Source organism: Taurulus bubalis (genome assembly GCF_910589615.1).
Source record: "Taurulus bubalis genome assembly, chromosome: 10".
In the NCBI taxonomy this organism is placed as follows: Eukaryota; Metazoa; Chordata; class Actinopteri; order Perciformes; family Cottidae; genus Taurulus; species Taurulus bubalis.
This window is the reverse complement of record NC_136598.1, coordinates 25289080-25304114: the sequence shown is the minus strand read 5'-3', so window position 1 is coordinate 25304114 and position 15035 is coordinate 25289080. Positions and strand designations below refer to the sequence as shown.

At 45.8% G+C, this 15035-nt stretch overlaps 1 protein-coding gene across 1 annotated transcript in view; it reads left to right on the top strand.

Annotated features, from left to right (window-relative positions):
* Positions 1-4290: 4290 nt before the first annotated feature.
* chrd (chordin) overlaps positions 4291-15035 on the top strand; it is a gene marked incomplete at its 5' end in the record, with an annotated part of 18913 nt that continues 8168 nt past the window's right edge. The window contains 12 exons of the mRNA XM_079224809.1: positions 4291-4438; positions 6213-6316; positions 6412-6538; positions 9184-9321; positions 9399-9516; positions 9838-9925; positions 10839-10980; positions 11082-11219; positions 11422-11504; positions 12661-12808; positions 13725-13831; positions 14461-14740. Of these exons, the coding sequence (XP_079080935.1) occupies positions 4291-4438; positions 6213-6316; positions 6412-6538; positions 9184-9321; positions 9399-9516; positions 9838-9925; positions 10839-10980; positions 11082-11219; positions 11422-11504; positions 12661-12808; positions 13725-13831; positions 14461-14740 (1621 nt within the window). The remainder of the gene's footprint in view (positions 4439-6212; positions 6317-6411; positions 6539-9183; positions 9322-9398; positions 9517-9837; positions 9926-10838; positions 10981-11081; positions 11220-11421; positions 11505-12660; positions 12809-13724; positions 13832-14460; positions 14741-15035) is intronic.

Below are 15035 nucleotides of genomic sequence, written 5' to 3'. Positions count from 1 at the left end.
GAAAACATAGATATATATTTTGCAAAAAAATAGTAACTAAAAGTAGTATTTTCTTATCGTAACTATATTTGCTCTATGTGTTAAGAGTATCTGTGCAAAGTCTGGCTCTGATTGAGTGAACTGAAGTGACTCCCTGCAGCATGAGACCTCATACCCTGCAGGTTTTCACCCGCATCTCTCATCCTGAGCTCCACATCTCCTGCGCACCTTTCCTCCTAAAAGACGCTCTTTATTGCCGCTAAACGACGGGCGGCTGCAGCCTGTAATCAGCGCGCTCTCCCCGAGGTGTCAAAACAAACCAAACACCCCCAAACACCCCGCAGCCACCAGAGCCAGTGCATTTGGGGGGAAATGGCTTCTGGCCGCTAATTGCCTGCAGTAATGATTGCCACACTCAGAAATCAAGAGATGGCGAGAGGAGACGCAGAGCAGGTCCGACGTGCACATGGAGTCCGTTTGTGCGCATAAACATGCGCTCTGCACGACGCCTCCATTTGCATCACTGGGAGCAGGAGAGAGAGGCCCGTTACTCCCCCTTTCTCCCCCCTGTTGCAGCACGACATTAGCTTCACAACTGCGCCTCTTATTACCATCAGCATCATCAGCATCAGCATGACAGTGGCGCTAAAAAGCGCCGCGCGGCCGGTTGTGTTGCATCCTCTCAAGTCCCTGCAGTGGATTCTCTTCACTTCTCTTGATCTCGCTCTCTCTTTTCTTTTCTTTTTTTCTGGGGAAAGAGAATAGAGTGAGTTACCTCCTATGACGGAGCACATAAATTAGGAATGCAACAGGACATGGCTTATCTAAACATGAGTCAGAGGTAATGGAGCTGTTTGCTCTTTGAGATGCAATTGCAGAGAACTGATCGGAAAGGGGGTCCCAGAATGCATTCTGGGTAGCCAGGGGGATGTTTTTTTATTCATTTTTTCCAAACGATCATCACACCATCACACGCTTATTTAGGTCTCATTGTGGAAGCAAAGAGCGAAACATGTCATGCGCGTTAGTGCAGTAAGCTTCCATGTGATGAGGAACAGGTGGTGTGTGTGTGTGTGTGTGTGTGTGTGTGTGTGTGTGTGTGTGTGTGTGTGTGTTGGACAGAGAGGGAGACAAGCACATCTGCCAGGCTATCATAGCTCACATGGTTGAATATTCACACCTCCCAGTCCGACCAGCAAACAGGATGCGGTTCCCAGTGTGTGTGTGTGTGTGTGTGTGTGTGTGTGTGTGTGTGTGTGTGTGTGTGTGTGTGTGTGTGTGTGTGTGTGTGTGTGTGTGTGTGTGTGTGTATGTGCTGTGTAGTCAAGGCAGACAGATTAAGAGGGTGCTGGAGGAGGAGGGGTGATACTGTTAAACAATCCGCATTTATGACCGCGTCTGACAAACAAGGGCAAATACACAGCGCTGTGATGGAGCGCGAAGTACCCGAATGTGTGTGTGTGTGTGTGTGTGTGTGTGTGTGTGTGTGTGTGTGTGTGTGTGTGTGTGTGTGTGTGTGTGTGTTCATCCAGCTGCACCAGGATGCCAAGATGGTTGATTTACAGCACACACACACACACACACACACACACATGCCGTCTCATATCATATGTTTCATGTCGCCACATCCAGAAACCTTCAATGTGGAGCGATATTATATTAAAAAATGTTAAATAAATAAATTAAAAAGTGCATTATTGTGTTGTCTGCTTTTCTTTGAGTCGGGATCAGGCGCCACCCGCAGCTGATTGCTTTTTATTGGGGCTGTGATGTTTTCTGGCGTTTTTCTCGCGATGACCTCATGAGTTCATCTCAGTCTTCTCTTTTTTTATTTTCATTAGGAATATTCATATTTAATTAATACGAGATTATAACCCCATGAATGGAACAAATAGTTCTAATAAATTTAATTTAAAAAAGAGGACATCCGGCTGTTATTTCTTGTTTTCTCATCCCCCCCAAAAAAAGTACATCTGCATGAAGATATTTATTAATTTATTCTCCAAATCAGTAAAGAATGCTCTTTAATTGGACACCTCAGAAGACGGATATCCTATCTGTTCACACTCTGTCTGGAAGTAATGAAATCAGACCTTAGAGAACATATTGTCCGTTTCCAAACATGCAAGGGCAAAAGCCCTGTGACGTCATCCTCTCAGCGAGGCTACAGTGAACTGTTTGTTAGCTCCAATAGACACTCCAGCATCCATCCAGTCAGCGTAATGAATCACCGCGCGCAGCGTCGCTCATCACCCGGTGATGAAGTGCAAACAGCCCATCATCGAGGGGGGGAGGGGGGGGGGTCGGCGTGAATCTCCACACCCCGGGATGGAAGTGGCCCCCACGGGGCCGCACGATGTGACACATGCGTAAAGGCGACACCTTCGCGCTCGCACCTCTGCGCTTTTGGCACAAAACGGATCACATTCAGCACGTTTTTTTTACTGCGGAGACACGCAGTTCAAGGGCCCTCTGTTGACAGAGAGACTTTAAATGAGACAATAAAATGAAATAAATAGTACACAACTGTGTTTTTTTGTTCTCAGAGTGGGGTTTGGAGACGTTTAATGTCCACAAACAGCCAAATAAAGCTCTCTCTCTCTCTCTCTGAGGATGTTCTCCACAAACTCATAATCAAACATTCCCCTCAAATCTCCGCCACGTTTAAGCGTGACCTTTGCTGACCTCTGTGAGATAAATCAGCCGCGAGCACCTCCACCGCAGACATGTACACCCAAAGCCACACAGCGGTTTATTCGGGCCCCCGGGGGACCCACGACGAGGAGCCGGCCCGTTGCTCCACATGCTGCTGCTCGATGGGAGCGTTTCCCAGATCCGGACGGGCCCTAATACATTTCACTTGTTGTTGATGTTGTTTGAAGGAGCATGTTTGAGGCTTTCCTGGCACCTGCCTGCGTGAGGGCCGCGGATGTGACTTTGAGGCCCGGAGGAGCCTCAAAGTCACGGGAGACGGGACAGAGGTGTGTGTGTGTGTGCAGAGGGCCAGGACGAATGGAAACGGGTTGCCTCGAGGTATTCCAACTATTTTCATTTGTTTCTGTTAAGTCACTTAGGTCTGCGCTCCACAGCCGGGACACATGCACAAGGCAGACGCTCACATTCCTGACTGTACATGATCTGGAGATTCACACATTTCTCTCCACGGGAGCGCCGCCACACACACACACACACACACACACACACACACACGCACACACACACACACACACACACACACACACACACCAGGCCGGTGTCGGTGTGGGCCCTCGATATCTAGACCAGATTGTCAAGTTGTGGCCCTGCTGCAGAGCGTGAGGATATATGGGGGCCACATGACAGTCAAGCAAATATGCATATATACTTATATCAATACATAAGTATGGGAGCATTTGGGGGCCAATGACCACCATGATAGTAATAATAACAATACTAAAAATATATTAAATTAAAAAGTAAACCTTAAAAGCTAGAAAATACAAAAATTATAATACAAAAAATGTAATATCACATTTTAATTTTAATTAATTCATCAGTTATTTGAAGAACAACAAAAAAAAGACAGAAAAAAGTCTCTTAACTGAGAAAATCAATACATATTTTATGGTTTTCATTGTTTTTTCTCTGTTTTTCACTTGCTGTAAAGATGGATGAAATATTGTGGTATCTTGTAATGAAATAAATCACATTTATCATAATATCATAAGACAAGAAAAAGTAGCATAAAACAATCACAAGTCCCTTTAAAATAATACGTATATGTCTTGTAAAGTCATATACTTTATATTCCACCCACCTAAACGCAATATGCCACTCAGCATGTAGTTTAAAAAACGAATACAATAAAATAAATCCCACAATAGTGGGACGTCCGATGTGTAATATGTAGTTTGGGGGTAAAAACAGTGTTATGGAGGTAGTTGCATGCAGCCAATGAAGCGACCCAGACTCATTTCCATGTCTTTAGCCTGAGTGAGATGAGGGGCGTCCATTTCCCTTTTCCATCACCCCCCTCCCCCTCCTCCCCCCGGTGGCCGCTCCAAGCTGTCAGGGCAGCGGCTATAAAACACAGAGGGCCGGGACTCTGAGGAGGCTGCCGGTACTGAGGAAAGACACACGGAGGAACCCTCGGCCTGATTTAAGAGAATAAACACACAAATAAATTAAAAACAACTTCAAGCAGACACTCGGACGTGAAGAGGAACCCGTGCGCGCGTCGTGGGTGCCGGTGTGTGCGTGTGAACTCAGACGGCGGTTGCTCCGTGAAGTGCTCCGTTCGCTTCCTCCACTCACAGAGGGATCTTTTTGGGGATGCTGGCTCCGCGCGCGCTGCGCAGCTTGCTGTGCGTGCTGAGCTGCGCGTGGCTGCACCGGACCGGAGCGGCCTCGCGCCTCAAGTCCTCCTCCTCTCTGCCCATCCAGTCGGAGCGAGAGCCGCTGCCCTCCAAGGGCTTGTCAGGTAAGAAACCCCACGCGCTGCTCGTCCTCTCGTGCCGCGTTGCGGTAAGCTAGGCGTTACGGAGACGGCGCTGCAAAGCCACGTTCAAAATGCGGCGTTTTAACCTTTCCGCGGCCGAGAGTCGTCTTTATGGAAGTGAAAGGACTCGAACATGTGTTGTAAATTAGTCAAGAGGAGCCAGTGATAAATTCGGCTGACTTTTAATACAAAAAAGCAGAAGTTAACCATCAATTTCAAGCTTCAACCTCCGTTTTGAAACGCGTTTGATCGCACAAGCCGAAGAGGGCTTAAACTCGCTTAAACTAACAACTTTCCAGACTTTCTCTAAAATTATGTTTTTATTTCATATTAAACTCATGCCGAATTAAAGCGAGCACACTATCAGTGCCACCAGTCGAAGCGTAAGTGTGTAATACTTGTTTTGAGGGGGAAGCGAGAAACGTTTAAATGTCCCCATTTTCCAAACGCAGCCTGGGTTGCCGCGGTGCGTCTGCGCACCAGGGGCCACACCGAGGTTATGACCCGGGTTCAGGCGGCCCGTGAGCGGGCACGTGAAGGGGAGAAGGGTCCCTGGAGGTCTGACTCTGCCCTCCGTGTGCCACCCCAATTATCGTTTCCCTTAAATTGTTCCTCACGTGTAAACTTTAGAGGCTTAAACGTCTGAGTCATAAACGCGGTGAACCTCCACGCACCAAAAAAAAAAAGCCCCGCTGCGGCTTCTACAAGGTGACTTCGCCGCGGAGTTCAAACGGTGGAGCTCCACCTTAAACCGCGACGCCTCGCAGGCGCAAAGTGGCCGCTGGGAGAAAAAAAAAAGCTCTGTAATCAATGGACTTTCCATTACGGAGCACTGCTGGCTCCTCTTGGGGTGATTTATGTCGGCACAGACAGAAAGTGGGAGAAGAAGAAGAAGAAGAAGAAGAAGAAGAAGAAGAAGAAGAAGAAGAAGAAGAAGAAGAAGAAGAAGAAGGCTCCTGGGTTTGGTTCCCTCCAACTGGACTGAACTGTTTTTTAAGTTTAAAAAACTGTGTTCAGTCACTTTAATGAAAGAATAATGTGAACCAGGTTGGCAGCAGTGTGTGTGTGTGTGTGTGTGTGTGTGTGTGTGTGTGTGTGTGTGTGTGTGTGTGTGTTACGCTCACACAAGCAGGCAGTTATCCTAACCACTGTAATATTCCTGCAGTAACACAGCGTGACTAACACTCAATTATGATTTTTTTCAGTACAGTAATAACAACACTAAACGCTATATTTTTTATCTCCCGTAACAGTGCAACGCCCTGGGCATCAGACTCCAGCTAAGAGGGGCTTTCTCTCTTTTTTTAATTTATTTTTAAGAGTTGGCTTCAGCTTTCACATTCATTTCAGAGCTCATACAACTGTAAATATCCTTTAAATATATGTATATAACATGGACTTCTATCAAAATGCGTTCAAATTACTTCCTAAAATCGTTGGCCCGCTTTATCGCACATCTTTGCGGATGAACGCCTCCCTCCTCGTCTCCGTCATCTGGACCGGACGGGATGGACGCGCTCGCCTCCCGGAGCGGCGCTCACAGATTTATCTGTTGTTGAATATTGGAAAATGCCACACGACGACCTCAGCCTGTCACGGCCGCACGTCCCACACTTCATAAAACATTTTGAAAAAGCTTTGTAATTGCGCAAAAAAACGTTGCGCAAGCAGAAAGCTACATTCCTGCGTCCTTCCCACAAATGAAAGAAGCCTCTCTTGTGTGTTATTTTATCTCTCCGGTCACCGGGGGCTGCAGGATGCTCGTTCGGAGGCCGCTTCTACGCGCTGGAGGACATGTGGCACCCCGACCTCGGGGAGCCCTTCGGGGTCATGCACTGCGTCCAGTGCCTCTGCGAGACCGTAAGTTTGCTCTCTCTCTCTCTATATATATATATATATTTATGTTTCAGGCTGTGATGTGTGTGTGTGTGTGTGTGTGTGTTCTTCTCTCGCAGCAGAAGGGCCGTCGTGGCAAAGTGTTCGGGAAGGTCAACTGTAAGAACGTGAAACAGGACTGCCCGGACCCGGACTGTGTGGAGCCCATCCTGCTGCCGGGACACTGCTGTAGAACCTGCCCCAAAGGTAAGACCCCCCCCCACACACACACACACACACCCCACACACACACACACCTTTTTACATTTAGTTTTCTTTTAATTGCACGACACGAAAGATCCATAAACGGAGCAAGAGGCCATATGACAAGCAGGCAGTGGATGGGAGAACGGAGGGGTGTGTGTGTGTGTGAGTGTGTGTGTGTGTGTGTGTGTGAGTGTGTGTGTGAGTGTGTGTGAGCTAGTCCTCACAGCAGCTGTTTCATGCAACGAGCAGGTCAATCGATTTTCCATTCAGCCACATCAAATGGACACATTTCCTCTCGCAGGTATTTAGCCTCATTCACACATTGACACTTACCCCATGTCACCACACACACACACACACACACACACACACACACACACACAGGGTCGGTGTTTTTCTCTGTGCCGTGTGTCTGGTAATGGAAAGTAAAGGTAAAGCACTGTGTGGACCAGCTCAGGACTGTGTGTGTGTGTGTTGTGTACTGTGTGTGTGTGTGTGTGTGTGTGTGTGTGTGTGTGTTGTGGTCAAGTTTGTGAGGAAAAGGTTGAGTGTGTTTGTCTTTGGCAGGAAAGTATTTTTGTGTCAGTGATGGAAAAAAATTGTGTGTGTGTGTGTGTGTGCGTGTGTGTGTGTGTGTGTGTGCATGTGTGTGTGTGTTCTGAATGGTGCACCTGAGGATACCGTGTGTTGTGAAGTGGGGAGACGTGAGACTGACATTACCCAGAAGCCTGCGGGTGTGCCCAGTGGAGCAGAGGGGGTGCCTAAGGGGTTAGGGAGTGTGTGTGTGTGTGTGTGTGTGTGTGTGTGTGTGTGTGTGTGTGTGTGTGTGTGTGTGTGTGTGTGTGTGTGCTCCCCAGAAAACGCCCGGGTAGGAATAGAGTTAGTGGGTGGGATCATGTCAGTGGGGGCCGTTGTTTGGCTGTGTGTGTGTGTGTGTGTGTGTGTGTGTGTGTGTGTGTGTGTGTGTGTGTGTGTGTGTGTGTGTGTGTGTGCAAGCAAAGCAGCGATGGTCTACTCATTACCTCAAGACGCACAAGCAGTTTGTGTGGAACAGCGTCGCTTCAGTGGCAAAACACTGAGAGAGAGAGAGAGAGAGGCTTCAGGTTGGATTGATGTCTCTCTCTCTCTCTCTCTCTCTCCACCTCCGTTGGTCTCTCGGGTACCAAACATTTCCGATGTCTCATCTGCGCTCCAGACTCTGAATGTGTTTAGAAATGTTTGGGTTCGTGTTCTTTGGCGTTTATCTCTCCAGACGCCGAAGCGGCTTCACAGCTGAAGCTGCTCTGACTGAACATACATACCAATGTGAATCTTTTATTATTTAAAAACTAAAAAAAGTCCCCGGCGTCTCATTTGGTTGTGACGAGCCTCAAACTCTATATGCAAACATTTAAACCCTTTTTAAATTATTCTTTAACGCCATTAAATATTAAAGAAGAAACGTTCTGTTGCTGCTAGAGGCGGGACCTTCAAAGTGCTCGAGATTCACTTTCTAAAAGTGTAGAAGAAATTCTGTTAAAGATAATAGAATATATATTTTCTTTTTTATATTTAATATTTGTATTATTTAATTATTATTAAATATTATATATTTTTTTATAAATTTGTATTATCTATTATTTGTATTATTACATTTTTATTATTTATTAGTAGTATAATAATTTTATTTTTTCATTATAATTATTTTATGGGAATATATTCCTCTTTGTAAAAATTCACCTGTATGTTTCTCATATTTAATATTTGTATTATTTAATTATTATTAAATATTATATTTTTTTTATAAATTTGTATTATTTGTATTATTATTTATGTATTATTACATTTTTATTATTTATTAGTAGTATAATAATATTATTTTTTCATTATAATTATTATATGGGAATATATTCCTCTTTGTAAAAATTCACCTGTATGTTTCTCATATTTAATATTTAATATTTGTATTATTTAATTATTATTTAATATTATGTTTTATAAATTTGTATTATCTACTATTTGTATTATTATTATGTATGTATTATTTATTGATTTAATTTGTATTATTTATTAGTAGTATAATAATATTATTTTTTCATTATCATTATTATATCGGAATATATTCCTCTTTGTAAAAATTCACCCGTATGTTTCTCATATTTAATATTTAATATTTGTATTATTTAATTATTATTTAATATTATATTTGTTTTGAATACATTTGTATTATCTACTATTTGTATTATTATGTATTACTTATGTATTATTTATTTATTTAGTTTGAATTATTTAATTTGTATTATTTATTAGTAGTTTAATAATATTAGTTTTTCATTATCATTATTATATGGGAAAACATTTTCCTCTTTGTAAAGATTCAGCCGTATGTTTCTCATATTTAATATTTAATATTTGTATTATTTAATTATTATTTAATATTATATTTGTTTTGAATACATTTGAATTATCTACTATTTGTATTATTATGTATTACTTATGTATTATTTATTTATTTAGTTTGTATTATTTAATTTGTATTATTTATTAGTAGTTTAATAATATTAGTTTTTCATTATCATTATTATATGGGAAAACATTTTCCTCTTTGTAAAGATTCAGCCGTGTGTTTCTCATATTTAATAACTGTTATTCCTCCTCCCCTCCAGGCGATAAGGCCGACTCTCTGCTGGACGGCTTCGAGTATTTCGAGTCGGGCAAAGACAAAGACGACGACCTCCACAAGTCCTACAACGACCGGTCCTACCTGAGCTCCGAGGAGCTGGGCCCCGGCGAGAGCCGCACCGGTGAGTACCGAACCCCGTTCTCTGAGCAACCCGTTCTCTAAGCAACCCTCTCTAAGCAACCCGCTCTCCCTCCGCAGACTTCGTGGCCGTGTTGACCGGCGTGACGGAGTCGTGGCTGCCGAGCTCCAACGGCGTCGCCCGAGCTCGCTTCTCCCTGACCAGAACCAGCCTGGCCTTCTCCGTCACCTACCAGAGGTACAGCGCAGGAGTCAGGGGTCTATTCCTCTCTTCAGGCTCTTCAACTGGCACTGATTAAAAAACACTCATTTGTACATGTCTGGGGTTCACACAAAGAAGGTCAAAGTGTTAAAAATCTTCATTTGAGTCAATACTTTGCAGCGAAATTGAAAAGTTTTCATGATATTCAAACTTTTTTTTCTTCATAAAGTGTTGAATACTCTTCACAGAGCTCGTTTAAAGGCAATAAAGTAGTCCATAATTATGAGATATGAGTTGCAGAATAATGCAAATCTGCACATTTCATGTCCATTCTACTTTTGTCTTTTCCTCTCTCAGGATGAGCCGTCCCAGTAAAATCCTCCTCCTGGACGCGGACGGGACGACAGCGTTTGAGTACCGGGTCCCTAAAGGCCAGTCGGACATGGTAAGCCCCGCCCCTTCCTCCCAGTGCTTCCAGTAGGATCGTTTCCATTAAAGCGTGCGTTTCCAGAGAGAAAGAGAGATGAAGTGCCGGAGTGATGAATGCAGCCGCTGCGTGACTCCACGCTTTTTTTTCCCCTCCCATAACTCACTCGGCAATAATAAACGATAAACACACACACACACACACACACACACACTGACACACGCACATGCAAACACAGTGACACTTCCTCTCTGCTCCATTGGCTCTTTTCTAAACGGAGTCTGATTGCTGTAAACATCAACTCTCGCTCTCTCTCTCGTTGGGGTCAGAGGTGAAGCCGGCTGAGTTTAATAAAAGCCCAATATCATCCTGATAAATCAGCCGGCGGCGCCCGTGCATGCGTGTCTCCTCCGGACTGCGGCTCCATTGGTGCACATTCACTTCCTGCCAAAACACACACATCTCCTCACTGGAGCCCCAGAAATTATGATTTTTTTTTAATATAAATATTATAATATAGTGTCAAGCACCAGAGGAACCTCAGAGAAAACACTCCAACACACACACACACACACACACACACACACAGAGAAGCGGGGGCGAAAGAGACATTTTTCACACGTTACATCACCGCGGCGGAGAGCATCGCTAATTAAAAATGGAGATTACCTCCTGAACCCTGGAAGTTATGAGGCGCCGGCGCTTTGGCACATTACCCCCACGCCCCTACGCCCCCCTACCCCCACCCTGTTGACGGGCTGCAGGCTGAGGTTACCGAGAGAACAATCACATGTTTTGATGCATTCAGCAGATGTGTTGGCTGTTTAGAAATGTCTTCCCCCTCATGAAATGTTTGGAGGCCCAACTCACTGTAAAGCCCAAGCATGCAGCTCACCTGTGTGTGTGTGTGTCTGTGTGTGTGTGTGTGCAGATCTGTGGCGTGTGGAAGAACCTGGCGAAGCCTCTGATGCGGCGGCTGCAGGCGGAGCAGATGCGCATCAGCATGAGCGCGGCGGCCGGCGGGCGCGGAGAAGTGGAGGGCAAGGTCATCAAGCACCGGGCGCTGTTTGCTGGTGGGTGTGCAGGAACATTGCATTGTGTACGTTGTGTCACTAGGTGTGTGCGATCCACGAGAGCGCAGGTGTAACGTGTGTGTGTGTGTGTGTGTGTGCAGAGACGTTCAGCTCCACGCTGACGTCGGAGGAGGAGAACTCGGGCACCGGAGGCCTCGCCATGCTGACGCTGAGCGACACGGAGAGCAACCTCCACTTCATCCTCATCCTGCAGGGCCTCGTCAAGCACAGAGGAAAAGGTGAGAGGAGTGAGAGGGGGGGGGAGGGGGGAGAGGGGGGAGAGGAGTGAGAGGGGGGAGAGGAGTGAGGCGGCGAGAACACAATCACAATTTAAAAGCTAAAAAAAAACGATTTCTAACATTTTTATTGTCCGTTTCTTCCAATTCCATCTCTACTGCGGCCATTTTGAAAACCTAAAACCCGTCCCGTCTCCTTCCCCAGAGCCCCTGGTGGTGCCCATCCGGGTGCAGCTGGCGTACCGGCAGCACGTCCTGAGGGAGATCCGAGCCAACGTCACGTCTCACGTGAGTCACCTCAAGCTGTTGTGGAGGAAATATTAGGGGGAGGAGACGTGTTGTTGTTGTTGTTGTTGTTGTTGTTGGTGGTGAGGAACACACACAGCAACACACCCCTGGTCCCACACACACACACACACCACCCACTCTCCCAGACGGATGTGGTCCGGTCGCCACATCCCCGCGCTGTCGTCGCGGGACGCTCTGATCACAGCAAACAACCCTGAGACATGACGGGGAGCGTGTGTGTGTGTGTGTGGGGAGAAAGTGTGTGAGAGGGACTTTTGTGTGTGTGTGGACTGCGTACACACTCCTCACACATGTCAGTGGTTAGTGGTCTGTGGGCCGAGATGCATGGAAGCGGGGAAGAGGGAGGAGGGATGGAAGGCGGCTCTGGTTTTAATAAACTGCGAGGAATTGTGCCTCTTTTTGTGTGTGTGTGTGTGTGTGTGTTGTTTTTTCCTCGAGCCTAGCCACCTCGCCGTCGTCGTTTTCCCGCGGCGTAAAGACGAGCGACCGTCTCTTTCTCTAGAACGCCGTTTTCCCCCGATTTTTGATTTACAGCTCCTCCATATATCCGTTTGCACCTTACTCCCCTCTCATTACTCCATCCACTCCTTCCCCAAATATAAGCCCCTCCCCTCCTCCGTTCTGGCTCCTCGCCGTGTGGATTTACAGCACATGTATATTTATATTGAACCGAGGCCCTGAAGTCATAAAAGTAACATTTCTTCAACGCGCTCCTGCAGCTGTCCTATTACTCTAACATTTAAAAAAAAAAAATTCAACATCCCCCCCTCCGCCCCTCCTGGAGTCCGGCCCGCTAGAAACGAACCTTCGCTCAATATGAAGCGCGTTACGCCAGAGCCATATTTCTTCTTTTATATATTTATTCTCCCCCGGGTTTGAGTATGCGCTTCGTGAGCCGGGATGATTTAAAAATCATGTGTTTGTTTTCTGTTTTATTGGTAACATAACCAGAAAATGTTCATGGCTTTTTAATGCCTTTGTGATTGCTGCTCATCCTGAGGAGATGTTGTTGCTGTTCTGGGATCTGTTTCCCTTTGAAGGGATAAAAAGTCCACGTGTGTTTCTGGTATTGATAAAGGAATGTGTTTATTACTTCAATAAATAAATAACGTTCGCCTTCCCGTTGACCCCGCAGGACCCGGACTTCGCCGAGGTGCTGACGGACCTGAACAGCCGAGAGCTCTTCTGGTTGTCCCGCGGCCAGCTGGAGATCGCCGTGGCGACCGAGGGTCAGGACACCCGAAAAATCTCCGGCTTCATCACCGGCAGGAAATCGTGCGACAGTGAGTCCATTTTGAAATGTTTTGTCCTTCTCCTTCTATAAATACTCTCTTTTCTTTCAAGTCAATATGTGTATTATGTATCTGTGTGTGTGTGTGTGTGTGTGTGTGTGTGTGTGTGTGTGTGTCGGACCCTCTCCGTGTTCTGGTGGATCGCGTGACGACTGACAGACGCCAAGACGGACAGAAAGATGTTTTATTTATTTATTTTTCTTTTTTTTCAGTCCAACTTTTTTTTACACACAGCGGCGCTGCCGAGGTCACAGTCTGTGATTAACAGCTTGACGTTATGCGTGAAGAATTCAAACCCATCTCTCTCTCTCTCTCTCTCTCTCTCTCTCTCTCTCTCTCTTTTTCTCTCTCTCTCTCTCCATCTCTCCGTCTCTGTTACTCATTCCCTCCTGTCCTCGCTCAGCTCAAATCTTTTTAAGCCCGCTGCATTCAGCGAGGGTTACCTCACTCTTCAGGCTTAACCTTGGCTGTGTGTCTCTGTGTGTGTGTGTGTGTGTGTGTGTGTGTGTGTGTGTCTTCTTGGCCGAAGGTCACGAGTACAATTACGCGCCTCCTGATTAGTGGTTCAATTAAATCTGCCGCCTCAATGACTGCGTCTTGCTGGAGGGACGACATGATGAGGCTGCAGAGCGTGAGGGAATGTAGTGTGTGTGTGTGTGTGTGTGTGTGTGTGTGTGTGTGTGTGTGTGTGTGTGTGTGTGTGTGTGTGTGTGTGGACACATCCACGCACACACTTCCTTTCCCTCCTTCAACCAACTTGCAAATCTTAACGTGACAGAAATCATTGCCTCATCTCGCTCTGCTTTACTTTCACGAAGAAAAAGAAAGAAAAAAAAGCGAGTAATTTGAAGTGGAATGTGCTCTGAATGGATTTTTTAAATATGAATCTGTCTTTCGTCCGGCTCAGCGATCCAGAGCGTGATGTCCAGCGGCGACGCGTTGACCCCGGGGAAGACGGGCGGCGTGGGGTCGGCCATCTTTAACCTCCATGACAACGGCACGCTGGACTACCAGGTAGGATTTATCTTTAGATGCACGACTACGTGACGGAAAATATTATATTACAGTTATTTTATGGTTGTTTTATGTTGTTGATCATGAGAGAACATGTTCACGCGCGTTTTTTTGTTTTTTCACAGACATGTTTGTGATAAATACATCATTAAAACACGAGATAGACGCCCATAAAACTGACTAAACAATAGTAAACCTGTTATTTAATTAAAGACAACACACTCAGCTTGAATAGTAATTTGTGTCGAGGATCTTTTTTCTCAATAAATGTTTATTGCCTCGTCCTTTTTTTTTTTTTTTTTTAATAAATGTGCTCCTTGTCATTGATTTTTTTTTTTTAATGAGCTCTATTTGTAAATCACATCCCACTCTTGTAAGTTTGCATGCTGGGTAATGACCTCCGAACGAGTCATTATTTGTAGTTTTTTACTTAACATGTTTGTGGTAAAAAATAAATGTTTATTGCCTCGTCCTTCATGAAATTCTTGACATTAAATTGAAAAATCCTGAGTTTTTGAATGATTGCTAACAAAAGGTTTCACATCCCACGTGTGTGTGTTTGCATGCTGGGTAATGACCTCTGATGAGTCATTGCGTCCTGCTGACCGTCTCCTCCCCCCTTCCTGCAGGTCCAGGTCGCGGGTCTCAGCAGTGCGTTCGTGGGCCTCACCATCGAGCTGAAGCCGCGGCGGCGCAACAAGCGCTCGGTGCTGTACGACCTGACGGCGGACTACGACGCGGCGGCGGGCCGGGCGGCGGGCAGCTGGAGCCGGCTGGAGGCGCGGCACATCCACATGCTGCTGCAGAACGAGCTGTTCGTCAACGTGGCCACGGCTCACAGCCAGGAGGGGGAGCTCAGGGGCCAGATCAGGGCCCTGCTGTACAGCGGCCTGGAGGCGCCCAGACACGGTAGGCACCCAGGAGCACCCGGTAACGCCCGTTAGCACCCGGTAGCACCCGGTTCTGAAAAGGGAGGCCAATGCAGAAAGGCCTTAAAATCACATATGTTGTATTTTTCTTTCCTTGTTGTCTCAAATTCGATTTAAAAAACTTTTTTTCCCGATCGAATTTAGCATCTTTCAGCACATTTTTTAGTTATTTTTTTTAAAGAAAAACGCTCCGATAAAAAAGATCCAGGTCCAGTTTTATTTGCAAAGCTTACAGGAAGGCCTTCAAAATAAAATAAATTAATCCGTTTTGCGTT